Source organism: Canis lupus, chromosome 34 (assembly GCF_048164855.1).
Source record: "Canis lupus baileyi chromosome 34, mCanLup2.hap1, whole genome shotgun sequence".
Classification (NCBI taxonomy): Eukaryota; Metazoa; Chordata; class Mammalia; order Carnivora; family Canidae; genus Canis; species Canis lupus.
In genome coordinates, this window is record NC_132871.1 from 15,179,402 (window position 1) to 15,199,614 (window position 20,213).

General features: G+C 40.1%; 1 protein-coding gene across 3 annotated transcripts in view; it reads left to right on the top strand.

Moving 5' to 3' along the window:
- Positions 1-3,966: 3,966 nt before the first annotated feature.
- The window catches only part of TLK1 (tousled like kinase 1), a 150,025-nt gene continuing 133,778 nt past the window's right edge, over positions 3,967-20,213 (top strand). The window contains exons 1-2 of one of the 3 annotated variants that reach the window (XM_072810869.1): positions 4,069-4,362; positions 4,641-4,679. In XM_072810869.1, coding sequence (XP_072666970.1) covers positions 4,224-4,362; positions 4,641-4,679 — 178 coding nt within the window. In that variant the 5' untranslated portion in view covers positions 4,069-4,223. Of the gene's footprint in view, positions 4,363-4,640; positions 4,680-20,213 lie in introns of all 3 variants that reach the window. The other 2 variants (XM_072810867.1, XM_072810868.1) reach the window with 2 other exon arrangements.

Consider the following 20,213-nt stretch of genomic DNA (forward strand, 5'->3'; position numbering starts at 1 on the left):
GGGATCCCCTATGGAGGAATATTTAGAAAGGCCACTTCACATCCATTCTCTAGGCTCATTTCTGCCCGGAAAGAGAGGAGAAAGGAATTTAGGTTTGGGGGAAAGGAACTTAGGCATTATTTCCTCAAATTTGGAAGGAATCAAATGATAAGAGGTATAAAATGCATTCATTTTATCTATAGTATTGTCTGCTTTGTAAATATTTTTACTATGATGTATGTAAATGGAGCCTAATAAATATGTTATAAATTACGATCAGTGTATATAGGTTAGGGCTTGGATATTCCCTTTTGTGTGTGACCTATCAGGAGACCCTGGAGGACATTTTTTCCTGCATTGCTCCCTCACTTGTATCCCAGTTTGCTGATCTTTATCCTACATTCATTCATTGATTCCACAAACACTGACCGAGCCCTTGGTCTGTGCCAGGCACTGTAACAAGGGTTTGAGTCTGTCCTCACGGAGCACTCAATTCACAGAAAGAGCATTTTCCCCGGTCATCCCCTTTCTTTCTGGGCAGGTTTACTGTCTTCTCCTTTTACTTGCTCAGTTCACTTCTATGTTCTCATGCTGGCTTTTCCTCTGGGATTATTTTCCCAAAGAAGCTGCCAAAACCCCCCTTTCAATGATCTTTTCTTGCTCTTCTTTCGATTTCTCCTTCCCCGGAGTGGCAGGTATCCCTTGTTGTCTGAATCTGGACTCTCCTGACTATTCCATACCTTGTCCTATTGTGCAAGTTACCACTCTAGCCGTCCCATCTATCTCTATTTGAATGCCTATGAACTAGCTGATGTGCAGGATGTGGGAGCCTCTACTCACCTTGAGGTTTTCATTTATCATAATAATTTTATAAAGTTACATATTTGTATAAGTTTTAATGACTTAAAATTGATCCATTGTACCAAATTTGGAAAATCATAAAGGAGGAAAGAATAATTAATCTCACAACCCAAAGATAGCTATTATTAACTGTTTGGGATACACCCTTGCAGTAATTTCTTATGCATACTTTTACACAAATTGGGACCGTACTCCCCTTTTCCCTTACAGCACTGTGAAAATTTTATCATTTTTTCAGTATTTTTTTAAAAACCTGATTTTAAATGATGGCATAATATTCCATTTTCTCGCTAAACCAGTTTACTTAATTAGCTCCCTACTGCTGGCAGTAGCCTCTTTACACAAGTTAGTGTTGACCATCTTTATTATTTTCTTTAAAGATTTATTTATTCATGAGAGTCACACACACACACACACACACACACAGAAGAGAGAGGAAAGAGAGAGAGAAGCAGGTTCCATGCAGGGAGCCTAACCTGGGACTCGATCCTGGGTCTCCAGGATCACGCCCTGGGCTTAAGACGGTGCTACCATCTTTAACATAAACCACAAGAAAGCAGGAATCAATCATTTAATTGTCCTTCCTAGGCAGTACTAACAATATATGTAAATTGAAATATGTATATACTGTGGTCCTCTATTTACCACTTAAAGTAAAAGGAGCAGGTCTGCATAAAATGTAGCCTGGGTTGGTATAAAGATAACCTGAAGCTGTGGAGAAGGTTGGGCAGAAGATAACCTACCATCAAGTCTCTTTGGTTGGGTTTTGTTTACTACTGGAGAGGAGCTAAGCTCTGTATGAAGTCTAGGCATTGGTACGGGCTTTAGAGATCATCTAGTGTCGCTACCCTCTTTTTCACAGGTGCGGATATTGAATCAAGAGGGATTGTTACCTGCTGAGAATAATTCCCAGGTGTCTAGACATCCTCTGTCCTATGCGCATTTCACCACAATCAGCTGATTAGGCTTACTCTTAAAATACAGAAAAGATCATATATTTACCTGCATATCCTTTATAGGAACTCTGCTTCCTTAGAGTGCACATACTTTGGTATACAAGTCTAATGGTAAGGTCCTAGATATGTATCTGAGAGAAAAGAGGGCATGTGCACACAAAGACTTCTATAGGAGTGAAAGTTCATTATTTGTAATAGCCTGATCCTGGATACCAAGCAAATGTTTATCAACAGGTGAATGGATCAACAAAGAGGAGCATATTCATACAATGGACTACTCAGCAATAAAAAAATAAATGATTAAGTGCAATAATGTAGATGAAACTCAGGTTGAGAAAAAGAAGCTAGACAAGTACACACTGTATCTAAAATTCTGGAAAATACAAACTAAGTGACAGAAAGCAGGCCTGTGGTTACTTGGTTGTGGGGTTGGAGTGCAAGAGAACATCAACAGGGTAGAGGACACTTGTGGAGACTGGTGGCTACATTCATTATCTTGATTATGGAATCCATTTTGGGGTTGTATACACATCAAAACTTCTCATATGGTACCCTTTAAATATGGGTTTATGTACGTCGGTTATACCTCACAAGTTTTTTAATTTGTTGAGATCCGCCTCTTAAGTTTGAGAAGCAGAACATGACTAAAAACTCACTGAAGAATCTGCAGCATAAGAAAACTAAAATTACTTCTGGAGATAACTGACAACCAAGGTCCTATTCCAGCATGATAGCTTATCTGAACACAACATTACTATGAGAAATGCAAAGTCATAAAAATAAAAAATAGAAATGACATTTTTGTCCTCCTGGTAATCATACCATTTCCTCATGTCTATGCAGTTGCTCTATATCATAATCTGTTTAGTGTTCTATTCAATTTGGTTTTTTCAGAGAGCAATAACCTTGTTGTATTTTTCCCGAACTATTAGACTGCTCTTTTATGTACAAGATGCCCAATCCCTGGTGTGTCTTACGTGTATAGGTGTGTAGAAAGCCACACTGCATCTATAAATTTTAGCAAATGCTGTAATTTGCTTTGGGATTTTCTAGCAGGGGACTCAGCGGCGGCATGGGGACGAATTGGAACTTTCTAGAAACCATACCCCCTAACACAAGATGAACACTGGATAGTTTCCCTAAACAAGTGCATTAGTTACAATTTTCTATTTAGATCGTCCGTTTACTTTTTTTTTTTTTTTTTTTTTTTTTAAGAGCTGCTCTACTGCACAGAGTGCACAACACCGGCAAGGATGGTCTTTTTTTGGAAAACATTCATCAACTTTTACTTTCACCCACCCTCGCCCCTAACTTATTTTTTGAGCTCTTTTATGCAGTAATCACTCCCAATTCTGCACACGCGGAGACGCACGGAGGTCTTTTTTTTTTTTTTTTCTGCACAGTACGGAGGGGCAAGAGACACCAGCAAGCAAGCAACTCTTTTAACTTTCCAGTTCCGTTTCGAGAAATGATCGGCTAGAAGTCCTGAGAACGGCAGCCCGGCGAGGCAGACGCGCTTCTCCCCAGGCGGGGTGTGGGTCGGGAGCAAGGCGCGCTTCCGCGGGAGGGAGGGGGGCGGGCCGGGCGCGGGGCTGGGGCGGGGGCGGGGGGGAGTCAGGTGGCTCCGGAGCGGGAGCCCGAGCGGAGCGACGCGGCGGGGGCGCGTGCGGGGTGCGCCTCCCTCCGGCCGGCGCGAGGAGGCCGCCCCCGCGCTCGCCAGTCCGCCGGCCCCGCGCTGCGATCGGCGGGGGCGCCAGGGGCGCCGGGCGCCCGCGTCTCCTCCCTCCCTCCCTCCGGCCGGGCGCGCGGGCTCCCTCCCCACCCCCGCCCCCCACCCCTGGCAGGTCCCTCCCCCCTGCCCGCTCCCGCGGCCGCCGCCGCCGCCGCTACCGGAGGCGCAGGAGCCTCGCGATAGTGTTTGCACAGGCGGCGCGTGACGCCGCCGCCGCCTGTAACTGATGCAGAGGTTACCCCGCCGCCTCAGCCGCCTCAGCCGCCACCCACCGCCCGCCGCCGCCGCCGCCGCCGCCCAGGCGACGCCGGGGGCCGACGCACTGCAGAGGTGCCGGCAGGTTCCGCTCGCGGAAGTGCCCTCGGCCGGCGCTGCCCGCGCTCCGCCCGCACCCGGCGGGCGCCCCCTCGACGCCTCCGCCGCCGCGCTCCTTCCCCCCGCCTCCTCCCCGGCGCGCCCGCCTGCTCCCTCGCTTCTCCCCCTTTTCCTCCTCCCCTCACCTCTTCCCTCCCCACCTCCCCCCTCCTCGGCTTCCTCCCCCATCCCCTTGACTCTCCCCTCCCTGCCCTCCCTCGCTCCGTCGCTCGCCCTCAGCGCGCGGCCCCCGCCATGACGGAGGCGGGTGCCGGGGCCGTTGCCGCCGCCGCCGCCGCCGCCGTCGCACGGGGGGAGTCGGGTTCCCAGAAAGTAGCTTGATGAGTGTCCAAAGTAGCAGTGGAAGTTTGGAGGGGCCGCCATCTTGGTCCCAGCTCTCCACGTCTCCAACCCCGGGCTCGGCGGCGGCGGCCAGGTCCCTGCTGAATCACACGCCGCCATCCGGGAGGCCCAGGGAAGGTAAGCGCCGTCGCGCCCGCCCGCGGGCCTCCGCTCCCCCCCGGTCTCTCTCCCCGACCCCAGGGTGGGGGATGGTGGCGAGGTGGACGCGAGGCCGCCCGGCTGCGGGGGGCGGTTCGCGGGCGGCGGCGGCGGCGGCCGAGGGGGTGCGCGCCGGAGGGCGCGGGGCGCGGCGCGGCGCGCAGACTCGCACGGGGCTCGGAGCAGCCTGGCTGCTAGGGTGGGAAGCGCCCCCCCGCTCCCCCCGGACGCCAGCCCCTTTCTGCTCCATTTGCTAGTGCACTCAGCGCTCTTAACCTCCTGGCCTCCGCTCTCCGGTGGGTTTTCCCTCCCGGTGAAGCCTTCATCCCTGAGCCCCCTCCCCTTCCCCCGCGCACTCCTCCCCTAGAGGCGGTCCCCGCTCGGCGAGCCTCGCAGCCCGGGACCCGGAGGAGGATGCCCTCGCTGGCACGGCCCCTGCCCCTGGGGCGGGGGGGGCGGGGGGAGTCGCTTACATTGTCAAAGCCCGACTTGGATCCCCTGCCTGGCCCCTTAGAGCAGTTTAAACGACAGGCTGGACTCGTGGGCAGGCTTTTAAAACCACCCCCTCCAGATGGCTGCAACTTTCTCTTCCTTCGCCATCACCTCCCGCGCGTCTGTGCGTCCTCTCTCCCTCCCCCCCCCCCTCTCTCTCTCTCTCTCTCTCTCTCTCTCTCTCTCGCAGGGTCGTGGGGTCTTGCGGGAAACAACCGGGGTAAAGGTGAATGCAAACACGCACCGGATCGGTTAGCAATTGTTTTCTAAGTTTTCTGGTTTCTTGCATGCAAAGGGTGCTGCCGCCAGATGTAGCAGTTACACAGCCATAGTAAGACACAGGAGTGCTTTTGACTTACATTTTTTAACTTGCTGTATTTAACTTTAAGTGTACGACATAAGGTGAAATCTGGGAGAACGCGCGTTTATGGGGGAAGAATGTAACGCGCGTGGAATCGGCGTTTGACGCCCCTTTTGTCTGGGAAAACGTTTAGCGGTATTCATCAGCAATTGGTAAATGGGTTGTTCTGTGCACTCCCAGTTGTGTCACACAGGGAGACTGAAGCCACATTTTCAAAAAAAAAAACGTCTGGAAGTCCAGTAGTCTGGTGAATCCTTCAAAGAAACCAGGAGCTTTAATTTATGTAGGAATCGGTGGGGTTAATTTATTTTGAAGATCTCTGTCAATATTTACTATCTGGCCTTGACAATTGTTAATCAAGTGTTTTGTGCCCTGAATCTAGTGGTTCAGGCATAGCATTCTTTGTCATTTTGTTCCTGTGAGCATGTGTGAAAGTGACAATAGGCTCAAAGATTGGCATGAATTTGCTCCAGAAAATTCATGGAAAGATTTGATTTATGGCATCCATTAGACAAGCAGAATGTATTAACAGACCCCTTTCCCTCTCACCCCCAACACCGAGTTCTGATTATCACAAGATAAAAGTTTATTTTTTGACTAATTCAAATTTAGTGCATCTGGCGATTTTTCTTTTTGCACTTGAAAATTTGTAAATGAATGTTTCAAAATCTATTTTGTAGACAGAGCAGTTGGTGCTTTTAGCATACTTCTACTTTTGTAGTTTCATTAAGATGCTTAATGGTAGTGTTATCAGTGAGAGTGCAATGAGTTATAGTAAATGATGGCCATGGGAAAGACTGCCTTTTAAAAGGCTTTACCTTTTTTTCATTCATTCATTTCTCAAATATTTATTGAGCCATTTCTGTGAGCCAGGGGCTGTACTAGATACTGAGAGGACATAGTGTTGAATTGTTCATCTGTAACATCAGTTATCAGTAATTTGGGGACTGCAAAATTAGATTGTGAGTTTCTGAGATTACTTCAACTCTAGTTAAAAAAAAAAACAAACAAAAAACAAAAAACAAACTTCTATACTATTCTGTACTTTTCCTGATGTTTGAAAATTCTGAGGGGTTGGAATAATTTAGCTTGAACTTCTGAATAACCAGAATTCTTTCTAGAAGTTTGGGTTACAGTAGGCTTTTTATAAAGTAAATTAGTGAATCTTTTGTTAATGAAAAAACAAGACATGCTTTTGTGATCGTTATATTTCACCAAGTACCTCTATGGCCACAGTGGTGTATTTCTTTTTGACCAACCAGCATGTAAGTTAAAACTGTGTTAATCTTCTCAAGGGTTATATATATTTATCTTGAAGCTACAGTCTCATATCATTAGTGCTAACAGGAATTGCATATATGAAACCCTAGATATACGATGAAGACATTTTCTATTGAGTGAGATCCCAGTTTTCATTTTAACAAGTGTTTAGCATCTTTTGCAGGTGTACGTGTTAGTATATTGTATAAATTGATGTACGTTGAGAGAGCTTTGGACTTACAGTGACTGTAAGAATAATAATAATAATAATATTAGTAGAACTTGAATATATGTATCAAGGTGAGAACAAACTTTGTTTCTGAAGAATTGAACCAATTTAATGTAATATATAATAGAAAAATTTGGACTTAAAAGATATATATGTGTACATGTATTTTTAAGGTTATGTGATGAAGTGCTCTTAAGCAAACTTTAACTTTGAAAATGGGCTGTTTTTGAAGATATATTGTAAATATCTGTAAAAATGGATTATTTTGAAGTTTTGATATATTTGAAACCAAAAATCTAGTATTGTAACATTATTTTCAGTGCTTCACATTTTGGCTTTCTTCCTTTCTCATCCTGTTCTCATGCTCATCTTTATAGAGTTTAATTTGATTACAAATAAAGCATACCTAATAATATTTAAATATTATAATAAGATTTAGGGATTTGTTGGAATTTAGGAATTTTTTTTCAAAGATTTTATTTATTTATTAATGAGAGATACAGAAAGAGAGGCAGAGACAGGCAGAGAGAGAGGCAGAGAGAGAGAAACAGGCTCGATGCAGGGAGCCAAATGTGGGACTCCATCCTGGCTCTCCAGGATCACACCCTGGGCCGAGGGCAGGCGCCAAATCGCTGAGCCACCCAGGCGTCCTGGAATTTAGGAATTGGTATGATACAAAGTAGACAACTGCTTTTCCTGAATCTCAGAGATTTTCCTTTATCAATCTTGAACTTCCCTGAGAGGTTCTCAGCAGTGTAGCTCTAGATTTCATGTTGGATCTTTTAAGCCTGTGATCTCTATCCCATTTTATCTTCTAATAATCCTGTGATTAAGGAAATGGAAAATTAAGAAATTAAGTAAATTTCCAAATAGTGGTCAATTTTGCTTTACTGAGACCTAGGAACCCAGAGTCATATTGGCTAGATTAACAGATTTTTTTTTCTATTAGTATATGGGTACTTTTGAATTAGTTATTGCTAAGAATCAAAAGATTATGCAGAAGACTAGCATTTTTCTTTTCTGTTCATCTTACCAGATATGAATAATATGCTTTACTTTTTTTTTAATTTTTATTTATTTATGATAGTCACAGAGAAAGAGAGAGAGGCAGAGACATAGGCAGAGGGAGAAGCAGGCTCCATGCACTGGGAGCCCGATGTGGGATTCGATCCCGGGTCTCCAGGATCGCGCCCTGGGCCAAAGGCAGGCGCCAAACCGCTGCGCCACCCAGGGATCCCTATGCTTTACTTTTATGTAAATAGTGAAAGTAGTTTGCTTAAAAAGGTGATACAGTGTAATTAAACTTGCTCTGTTTTCCTGTTTGCAGATTGCATCCCTTAGAAGATTTAAGATACTTGACACTGGATGATTGAGTAATACCTGTAGGGAGTTGTTAAAAATAAAGGTGTACCACGTGGCCCTTTTAGTTTCTTGAAATCATTAGCTGTAGGAGGACAGGGTTGTATGTTTAAGGATTTTAGCTTATGAATAGATAATGTGATAGGTACCTTCTTTATAGAGGCACATTTATGTATTAGGCGAGAGAGAGAAAGGAGAGAATCCAGGATAGTTAGCTGTCTGGGAATCTGTCCCTGGGAAAACACATTTTTTGGTCTCAGGAACCCTTTACTGTCTTAAAAATTACGAGGACGCCACAGAAATTTTATTTATCTGGGTTATGTCTATTGATATTTACTGTTTTAGAAATAGTTTCAAAGATACTTCTCAAAAATAATAAGCTGATTACTTGTTAACAAATTTTCAAATGATTAAATATTCTTTTTTTTTTTTTTATGATAGTCACACAGAGGGAGAGAGAGAGGGAGAGACATAGGCAGAGGGAGAAGCAGGCTCCGTGCACAGGGAGCCCGATGTGGGATTCGATCCCGGGTCTCCAGGATCGCACCCTGGCCCAAAGGCAGGCGCCAAACCGCTGCGCCAGCCAGGGATCCCATGATTAAATATTCTAAAACAAAAACGTTAGGGAAACTAGTGGCTTGTTTCATATTCTTTTTTTTTTTTTAAGAGTTTATTTATTTATTCATGAGAGACACAGAAAGAGAGATATAGGAAGAGGGAGAAGCGGGCTCCCCATGGAGAGCCTGATGCAGGACTTGATTCCAGGACCCTGGGATCGTGACCTGAGCCAAAGGCAGATGCTCAGCCACTAAGCCACCCAGGTGCCCTTGTTTCATATTCTTGCATCACTTTGGTTTCTGGCTTAATAGAAGACAGCTAAAGTTTGCTTCTGCTTTAGTCTGTTGCGATATATTTTGATTGAGGTATTGTGAAGAGAATCCAGCTTCGAATAGCTTTGTAGTTAGAAAACTTGGTGTATTTTAATAGTCCTTTTATAAGTTGTATATATTTTTCTTTGATATTACACCAAAATTTGACAAGAGGCGGTTTTTTAAAACTTTACTTGCAGTGTGGAAGTTCATTGTATTTCAGAATTGTCTCCAGGACCCACAAGTAAGTAATCTGTGGACCATAACATTTATAGCCTAAAGAAGAGACCACTAAAAGAATGCAAAGCGTGACAGCTATCTTCAGGTGTTCCAAAAACATAAATAGCAGAGAGAGTAGATGCATTCTGTCTTTAGGATGTAGACTAGCAGGTGAAAGTTAGAAAGGCATAGATAGAATGCAGTATAATTTTTTGACCATGCTAGACCTCTCCAGCAGTGGAAAAAACTGATCTTAAAAGTTTTTAGTAATTTCAGAAAGCAATATTGCACTATATGTTAACAAAATTTAAATTAGGAAAAAGTATGTAGCAGAAAGAATTTAAAGCAGTCTACAGGGACATTTTTGGTTAGGGGAGAGATCGAGTCTTATTTTGGATGCTACTGGATTAAGTGACTTTAGGTCCCATCCACTTTAAAAATGTAAACATTCTGTGGATTTAAAAAAAATATCTAAATACTGTGGTTAAACTATACTTCTATATGTATATATAATTTTGAGTATTCTCTTCAGCCACTAGTATGAAACTATTGTTGATTTTATTTTGCATTTTTATGGTGTTTTTCCTCTGATTATTTTCTGGAATCCGCATTATCAGTCCTCCTGAAATCTTGCTAAATACCTTGTGAAATATAATAAGCTTTGAAGGCATTTTGGGGAATCAGATGCTGCTTGTGATACAGTTTAGTAGAGTTTGTAATATATTTGTGCACAGAATTTAGAATACTGCGGGGGCTGATTTTCAGTTTTGAAAGAGAACCTATCACCATGTAGTCTTTTATTTGTGATTGTTTATGTGTTCAGGGGAATGCTTAATCTTTTCTAATGGTTTTAAAGTTAGAGAGTTTTTTGGGCAGCCCGGGTGGCTCAGCGGTTTAGCGCCGGCGCCGCCTTCAGCCCAGGGCGTGATCCTGGAGACCTGGGATTGAGTCCCACGTTGGGCTCCCTGCTTCCCCCTCTACATGTGTCTCTGACTCTCTCTCTCTCCCTCTCTCTGTCTCTTGTGAGTAAATAAATAAAATCTTAAAAAAAAAAATAAAGTTAGTCTTTTCAGGATACATGAAGGAAAAGTGTCTAAATTGATTACTCTTGAACTTAAAAATGCATATCAAGTATAACCAGAATATAAGCTAAAGTGAAGAATTTAATTAATTAGTTAACTTAGTTAAGATTTTATTTACTCATGAGAAAGACACAGAGAGAGGCAGAGACCTAGGCAGAGGGAGAAGCAGGCTCCCAACAGGATCACGACCTGAGCCAAAGGCAGACACATTCGACCACTGAGCCACCCAGGCGCCCTGAAGTGAAGAATTTTAATTTTCATCTTATTCAGAGAATTATGTATGTAATATTTATCATTACTCCTAACAATTCATATTTTAATTTTATAAGGAACATAATCTCTTCTGTGAGTTGGATTGAAAGGTTAGATTTTAGGGAAGTTAAGCATAAATTCCCATAATTTTGTTGAGGTCAACTGTGTAGTGACACACAGTTTGAGACAACATGTACTTGTAGCATTTGGGTTTAGAGCTCATTTTCTTTTTTTTTTATTTATTTATTTTTTTATTTATTTATGATAGTCACAGAGAGAGAGAGAGGCAGAGACACAGGCAGAGGGAGAAGCAGGCTCCATGCACCGGGAGCCCGACGTGGGATTCGATCCCCGGTCTCCAGGATCGCGCCCTGGGCCAAAGGCAGGCGCCAAACTGCTGCGCCACCCAGGGATCCCTAGAGCTCATTTTCTATAGAAGAACCATAGAAATAAGTCATTTAGTTTCATAAAATCCTTCATGGTTGTTAATAATTTCCAAAAATCTTAGAATAATTTAGAAGAATAGTGTTATGAAGCAGAAGCAGTATGGTACAGATGAGAAAGTGCATTGGTTATAATTGGAATCCTACTGTAGTCCCTGCTTTGCCATTAACTGGCTGTGTAACCTTGGGCCAGTTGCTTATCTCTGCTTCAGTTTCATAAAATGAGAATTGTAGAGCTGAAAGGGACGTTGGAAGCAATTGAGTCCAAACCTCTCATTTTACAGATGAGGAAACTTAGATTATTTGCCCAGGCTTTTGCTGTGAAAGACTTGGGACCAAAATTCAGTTTTCTGACTCTCACTTAGTGCTTTTTTTTTTTTCTTTGTACTTTGTGGCTTCTTTTCATCTGTAAAATGAGGGGGTTTGGATTCAAGGCTCTCAAAGGTCTTTCAAAAATACTATTCTTTTGACATTAGACCTAATAAAACTTACTGGAGGAGAATTTGGAAGCTTTCATTTATTGGTGAGAGAAATGTTTCCTAAAGAAGCAATGTGACCTTTTTTCAAGGTTGCGTTTGGGTTTGTTAAGAGAAGATAGCCTTCATTGTTACGAAAAAAAATGTCAGGTTTATTTATCAGCGTGGTATGTAGTGTGCTGAATGATCTTTTTTTTTTTTAATGGTCTACGTTCTAAAGCCTTGTTATGAATATATGAAAAACTATGTTAATTACATAAATGACAGTGTGATACTCTGTAATGAAGTAATTAGATTCAGGAAGAAGTGTTTGCTCCCCCCACTAACCCTGACTTAGGTGTTTTCTGTTTATTAGTGTTTTGATTTGTCATGATTTCATAGCATCTCCATCATGTTGCCTTTTATTATAGTTTTATTTATTTTGCCTACTAGTTGGAAAAGTCTTGAATTCAGAGACAGTTTTGTTCATTTCTGTATTTGGTGCATACTAGGATGTCCTCTGTAGAATTGGCCCCCAACAAAAGTTTTGTTGAGGGACTGTTAAGTTTGCTTAAAAATGGAGTGATTATATATCTTGATATGCATATATTTTCAGATCCAGGAAGATGCTTATGTTAGTAATTCTTAGGCAGGTTATATTTTAGAGAGTCATATGGTTAGCAGCAACAATAATAACTACAGTTTAGTTAGCTATTTCTTATAACTGAGGTATATATAACTTTCATTCTCATTTTACAGACGAGGAAACTGAAGCACAGAGAAGTGAAGACCCTTGCCCATGATGCAGTTAGGGCTGAGATTTGAACAAAGTCTGCATTTTACCCACAAGGATGTATTGCCTAAAATAGAGAAATTTGGTTTTGGTTAATTTCTTAGTTTTTTTTTTTTTAATTTACTAATCAGTCTCTTAGGCTCATTAAGTTTATCTGTAAACTTTTATTATTTGTTTTTTGCATGAGTTTTATACATGTAGGAAGATAAGATTAAAAAGTAACACGCAAAAAATAAAAATAAAAAAATAAAAAGTAACATGCATAATAAGCCCCAAGTCAAGCAACCCAGTTTAAAAGGCTGTGCCAGCTGTGAATCTTACATTTCATTTTTTCAGATCTGTTTAGTTCTTTCATGGGAAATGTTAGAGGTACACTAATGAAAAACCTTATTTTTATGTTTAATAGTCTTAATTGGGATGCCATTTATCTTCCTTTTTTGGCCTATAAGCCCATCACAGCCATAACAAACATTAGAATTTGAACAAAGAATTTTCCACTGTCAGTACAGGAGTTACTACTTACTGTGGAGGCTTTATAATCTCATGCATAAGGCTCTGAATAGGGATGCCTGGGTGGCTCAGGAGTTAAGTGTCTGCCTTAGGCTCAGGGTATGATCCTGGAGTCCTGGGATGGAGTCCTGGGATTGAGCCCTGCATCCGGCTCCCCACAGGGAGCCTGCTTCTCCCTCTGCCTATGTCTCTGCTTCTCTTTTTCTGTGTCTCTCATGAATAAATAAAATCTTTAAAAAAGGTCTCTGAATAAAATTGAGTGCTTTAGTGGTGGATCTTTGCTATTAGTGTTTGGGCAGGGAAAAGAGGCTTGAAGCTCAATATGGCACATCTATAAGAAGTATTTTATTTTATTTTATTTATTTTATTTATTTATTTATTTAATTTTATTTATTTAATTTTACTTATTTATTTATTTAAATTTATTTATTTATTTATTTATTTATTGTAGAGAGAGAGAGAGAAGCAGGCTCCATGCACCGGGAGCCCAACGTGGGATTCGATCCCTGGTCTCCAGGATCGCGCCCTGGGCCAAAGGCAGGCGCCAAACCGCTGCGCCACCCAGGGATCCCTATAAGAAGTATTTTTAAAGCACATAGTTTTATTTTATTTTTTTTTAAAGATTTTTATTTATTTATGAGAGACAGAGGCAGAGACACAGGCAGAGAGAGAAGAAGCAGGCTCCTTGCGGGGAGCCTGATGTGGGACTTGATGTGAGACTCAATCCCGGATCCCAGGATCACGCCCTAAGCCCAAGGGCAGACACTCAACCACTGAGCCACCCAGGCATCCCTAAAGCATTTAATTTTAATTACTTTATTGCTTGTAAAACAAATCTCTTGGTAACATGTATTATTTCGTAAATCTAACGAGAGACAGAATTTGAGTAAGTTAATAGGAATTCAAAGCATGGTGTGGAAAGATACGAAGAGCTGATCCAGGGAGTAGGTTTTGAAACTTTATTTTTAGGTTTTGAAACTTAAATCTTCTCATGTGGCTTCATTATTAGGTCTGAACTGTTGAGAATATCAAGAAGACAAGTTATGCCCATATTTAAGCAAAAATGCTTACATTCTACAAAGATGCATTACAAAGTCAGATATGAGTGACTTTTGTAGATGACTTGTAATATTTATTCTTCATTAATATGAATTATTAAGAATTGGTTATGCTCATAATGTGTGCCTTCCTGGGAAACCAGTTTAGCTGGAGATCATGACAAACTTTTTCTAGATTTAAATTTTTAAGTTTTCTTGTTAATAGTATCTGCAACTATTGTTAAATGTGATACATTGTATGATTTCATGATTCCACACTTGACAGTAGGTATGTGCTTCCTGTCTGATGATAAGTATAGTGCCACTGGAGAAGGTCCTAGGGATTTGTTTGAAGCCAGTCAAATTCATCCTGTCTCTTGTAAGATCTGAGGCACATCCCAATTTTTTTCCCTATGCTTTTGGTAAATAGTGTGTTTGCTTCTTTAAAACTAGTTTTTCATTTTTCGGGGCACAAGTCTTTAAAAATACCGCTGTAATTATGTGATTTTGTCAATGTTGTGTTACTTTTACTTATGTATCTCATTTATATATCTTTTTATATCTTATTTATTTATACATATACTTTAGTGGTAGGCCCTGTTCCAGGTACTTTGTAAATAGTAACTCATTTACTTCTAACAATCGTATGAAATGAGTACCATTATATCCTTATTTTACAGATGAGGAAATTGAGGCCCGGAGAGGTTCAGTAACTTACTGAAGAGCACGTAGAGAATATGTAGCAGAGCCAGGATTAAAACTAGTCATGCAGGTTAACAGTTAAACTGCTTTGTCGGCAGTATTCCATTGAATGGATGTACTATTACTAACTCAGTTAAACATTCTTTAGGTGGTGTGTTAGTCATGGTTCTCTTGCTTACTTGTGATGAAAACTTAACACATGCTTTGGTAAGTTAAAAAGAATTTATTAGTTTATATAACTGGGAATTATATGTGTAGAGGGGGATGAGATGACTTTGGAAATAATTTTGATCCAAGAGCTCAAATAATGTCATTGATTTCTTCTTTCTTTCGTTCTTTTCTTTTCTTTTCTTTTCTTTTCTTTTCTTTTCTTTTCTTTTCTTTTCTTTTCTTTTCTTTCTTTCTTTTCTTTCTTCTTTCATTTATGATAGTCACACACAGAGAGAGAGAGAGAGAGAGAGGCAGAGACATAGGCAGAGGGAGAAGCAGGCCCATGCAGGGAGCCCAATGTGGGACTCAATCCTGGGACTTCAGGATCATGCCCTGGGCCGAAGGCAGACGCTCAATTGCTGAGCCACCCAGGCGTCCCTCTGTTTCCATTTCCGGGTTCTTCTAGCCTTTTCTTTTTGGAACTTCCAGACACTCATAGCTTTTAGCGTAGCAACACAATGCAAGACAACCTCTCTTTCTTGATGTCCACAGGTTGATGCTGATGTATTTTAATTGTCAATTTCTTAGTCAATTCCTGGGACCTGGGAGATGAAGTACTGCAAAGTCACTAGCCACTATGGCTTTGGGTAGGGTGAGTTGGGGAACCTACAGAAAATCAAGATTGACAATAAGATCACACAGATTAGTTGAGTGGTAGTTTTCCTGAGAAAGGGATTATGGTGAACAAAAATAACTATTATAGGTAGTTATTTAGGCTATTTTAAAAATTTCTTTATAATTTAAATTTTATTTTTTGGCCACTTAGATAATGATATAATGAATATCTTTGAGTAAAAACATTTTTATTTTTTAAAGATCGTTCTCAATGGAATTGTCAGGACAAAATTTTAGGACTTTTGATGAATGTTACCAAATTAATTATTTAAAGGATTTTTCTCAGTTTATATATCAAAAATGTGTGAGATGGGCATTTAAAGTTTTTTTTTTTTTTTAATTTATTTATTCATGAGAGACACAGAGGCAGAGACCTAGGCAGAGGGAGAAGCAGGCTCCCTTTGGGGAGCCTGATGTGGAACTCAATCCCAGGACCCCAAGATTACTACCTGAGCCAAAGGCAGATGCTCCACAACTGAGCCACCCAGGCGTCCCTGGGCATGTATTTTTGAATCAGTAGGGTTCAACTCACCCTAAGAAGTATTGGACTTCAGTAGTATTAACACAGTGTCTTGCACTTAATGAAGGGTTACAAACCTGACACTGAACATGTATCTAATTGAGTTTATTAAATGCTTTGTTATATTTTCTCTGGGCATTTCTTACTCTATTTAAACAAATTTTATATTTTTAAACAATAACAAAAAAAAACCCCTAAGATTAATAAGTGGCAGCATCCTACAAGCTCTTACTTCTCTTTTTTCCTAGTGTCCTACTTGTTTGACCTAGTTGAAAGCATTATACTTAGTTTTTGAATATTGGTACCACATGTTAAAAAGCATTATGATTTAAAAAGTTAGTGTAACATAATAGTTACAAGCATGCATTTGTTAGGCCTTGGTTCCAGTTTGGATTTTGTCACTTAGTACACTTCATCTCTCATTGCCTCACCCATGAATTTAATTTAATTTTCTTTTCTTTTCTTTTTTCTTTTCTTTTCTTTTCTTTTCTTTTCTTTTCTTTTCTTTTCTTTCTTTCTCTTCTCTTCTCTTTTCTCTTCTCTTCTTTCTTTTTTCCTTTCCTTTCCTTTCCTTTCCTTTCCTTTCCTTTCCTTTCCTTTCCTTTCCTTTCCTTTCTTTCCCTTTTCCCTTTTCCCTTTTCCCTTTCCCTCTTTTGATATAGTGGTTCTATTATTTCTAAAATTTTATTTTTATTTAAGAAGGGGGAGTGGAGAAGAGTGAGAGAGAGAACTTTAAGCAGACTCCATGCCCAACATAAATTGGAATTGGGGCTCAATCTCCCGACCCTGAGATCATAACCTGAGCTGAAACCTGGAGTTGGAGGTTTAACTGACAGCCACCCAGGCATCCCTCCTCACCTGTAGATTTTCTTGGTTGTAGGATGGAATAGCAGTACTTCACAAGGTTGTGGAGCGTTAAATGAGAAATTTGTGGCGCATTAACCAGTAGTTATATGTTAAATAACACTATTATATTATTGATGCTTTCAAATTAAAATTTTTTCTTTGTTTAAATGATAAGAATAAGGAAAAACAAGTACTATCTGGGTAAAGGTCTCTTATGGCTGGAGTACACTTGATACATACACGTGAATTGTTTTCCTGGGCTGTTGAATTCTAGCAGAGTTGTGTCTGACAGAGGCAGATTTCAGATGTTTAAAATTCCTACTTTTATTATTTTAGTTCTTGTACTTTTCTGTGGCTTCAGAATTGATCAAATTTATGATACATGCTTACAACATTTAATCAAGCATTAAACACTGGATTTGGATTAGCAATGTTTATCTTTAATTAGCAATGCTTTATCTTGCTTTTCATATAAAGCACTGCGTTGAAAATTGTAAAAGTGCCATGTATTGTGTTTTTGTGTGTTCTTATTTATACCAGGGAGAGTGCTTTATGTGCACTAGGTGCTTAATAATGTGTGTTTATTAGTGGGTGTGTAGGCAGTGTAGTTAGTATGAGGCTTAGGAATGTGGGCTTACTATCAATAGACGTGGATTTATATCCTTTCACTGTCACTTCTGAGCTATATGACCTTGGTTAAGTTACTTGCTGCTGCTGTTTGTGTGTGTGTTCATGCATTGGTGAATTTTTGCTTCCGAGAAGAAAGGCAGGGATAAAAAAACAAGCTCATATTAGAGAGTCATTGGAAAGTCTGCTTCTTCCTCTCCCTCTGCCTCCTGCTTCCCCTGTTTGTGCACTCTCTCTGTTAAATAAATAAAATCTTTAAAAAAAATTTAGGTTGCATTCCCTTATCTGTATATGTTCTCATAATTTTCATAATTATATTTTTTTCATAATTATATTTTAAGTGAATATATACTAACTTATTTAGTTGATACATATATCAAAACTTAATCATAATTGTTATTTCTTTTCACTGTATAATATTGTGGCATTTGTTATGCATATAATATTTTTTCTTCCTTTGAATTGTTTCTTCAGTATATATACATTTGAAGGAGTTGGTTTACTAGGCAAAAGGACACATTTTTATGTGTTCTATATTTTATGTTTTATTGTATATTGACATTATTTATTGTTTTCCCTGTGGGATAACTAGGATTTTAGTCTGCTATTACTTCTCATATATGAATCAATTGTCAGAACTTTAGAGTTTTATAGAAATGTTATTGGCATAGTTTATTCAGTTAACAAGTATTTTTGGATTGAGTTTAGCACTGGGAAAACAAAGATACATAAGATAGAGTCCCTGCCTCCCAGGAACTTGATCAAAGTCTGGTGAAGAAGAGTATAATTCATAATATGTAATTCATACTTTTTGAGAAACACCTTGTGGGTCAGGTAAAACAATCTGAGTTGCCAGTTTTCAACTTCTGATATAAGCAGAAGAACTGTCATGTAGTTGTAGCATATAGTCTATCAGGGTATTATATCCATTGGTCACTTGGTTGCTAGAAAAAAACTTAAGCAAAACAAATTTATTATTAGAAAGATATAGGTCTTAGAACCCAGTTAGCCTCAAGGGGACTGAAATAGAAACTAGAAATTCAGGAACCAGAGTAGCACTATTCTCTTGTGGATCCTAGAGCAATCCTTTGCTGTGAAGGAAAGTTCTCTTGTGGATCCTAGAGCATTCCTTTGCTCTTGTGGATCCTAGAGCAATCCTTTGCCGTGAAGGAAAGTTCTCAGAAAAGGAAAATAGGAAGGGAGGAAATTGTATCTCTATCACAGAGGTATGAACAAAGTGCTCCCTAGAGAAAGGAATTACACAAGTTTCCTTCAGTTTATCTGTTAAATGGTATCTTCTTGATACCATTGATATGTCTTGATTGCTAGGGAAATTGAACTTTGTACAAGAAAATCCCATTGCTAATTTTTCTTGAAGTCTGTATCTTAGGCAAGTGATGTTAGTCCTTGTAATACTTGATAGACCATTTTCTCCATCATTTTTTTCTTTTTATGTATTTGTAATTTTTCATTGTATAAAGTTTTATACTTTTATTAAATTCTACACAAGTTTTTCCTTGTGATATTTTTAAGGACATGTCTTTAGAAGTTACTACCCTATAAAGCTCAAGTACTGTAATTTTACTGTGATGCAATGCAGTGTATTTTATTTTTTTAAATATTTACTTATTTTAGAGAGTGCATGTAGGGTGGGATTTGGGGTGGAGGGGGAGAATCTCAAGCGGACTCCATGCTGAGTCCTGTTACCATGACCTGAGCCAAATATCTAAAAGATTGAGCCACCCACGTGCCCCATGTGATTGATTTTAATTTTTAAAAATATTTTATTTATTTGAGAGAGAGTGTGTGAGAGGAGGGTGAGCATGAGCAGCGGCGGGGCGGGGGGGTGGGTGCAGAGGGAGAGAAAGAAGTGAACTCTGCTGAACAGGGAGCCCAATGTGTGCCTGGATCCCAGGACTGGTGATTCTGACCTGAACTGAAGGCAGGCATTTAATTGACTAAGCCACCCAAGTGCCCCTAAGTAAAATCTTAAAAAAAAGAAAAGAAAGAAAGAAAATGCACACAAATTTTTGCTCAGTGAATTATTATAAGCCATAATCTGTGTAACTGCCACTCAGTCAACAACTTTGACAGCACTTCAGAAGCCCTCTTCCTTTTCCCATCAGTTACTGCCTTCTCTCTTTCCCCCAAAGAAATCACTATTCTGACTGAGTAATGCCTGTCATTGAACTTCATATGAGTTGACTCACATAGTATGTATTTCATTTGTAGCTACTTTTGCTCCACATGATGTTTTTTTTTCTTTTTTTTTTTTTTTAAATTTTTTTAAATTTATTTATGATAGTCAGAGAGAGAGAGAGAGAGGCAGAGACACAGGCAGAGGGAGAAGCAGGCTCCATGCACCGGGAGCCTGATGTGGGATTCGATCCCGGGTCTCCAGGATCACGCCCTGGGCCAAAGGCAGGCGCCAAACCGCTGCGCCACCCAGGGATCCCCACATGATGTTTTTGATGCTCATCCATGTTAATCCTGTAACTGTAGTTGATTTTTATTACTTTGTATGCATATACCACAGTTTATATAATCTGTTGATAGCTGTTTAGATTGTTTCCACTTCTTGACTATTACTAGTAATGCTGTTTGAATGTGTTTATACCAGTCTCTGCATATACTATTAATATTTGTTGATGTATACCTAACAGTAAATTTACTGGGTTATGGGTATGAATTTGCCATTAGTAGATACTGCTGGTTTCCAAAAATGGTTGTAACAATTTATATTTCCATGAGCAGTTTATGAGAGTTCCCATTCCTCCACATCCTCACCAACAATTGGAATTGTTAGTATTATTTATTTTTGCTGATCTGATGGGTATGAGTTGGTGTTTATGGTTTAATTTTCATTTGCCTATTGAGTGAAGTTGTTAACCATTTTCCCATAAGTTTATTGGTGTTTGAATATCTAATGTATATAAAGTGTTCAAATCT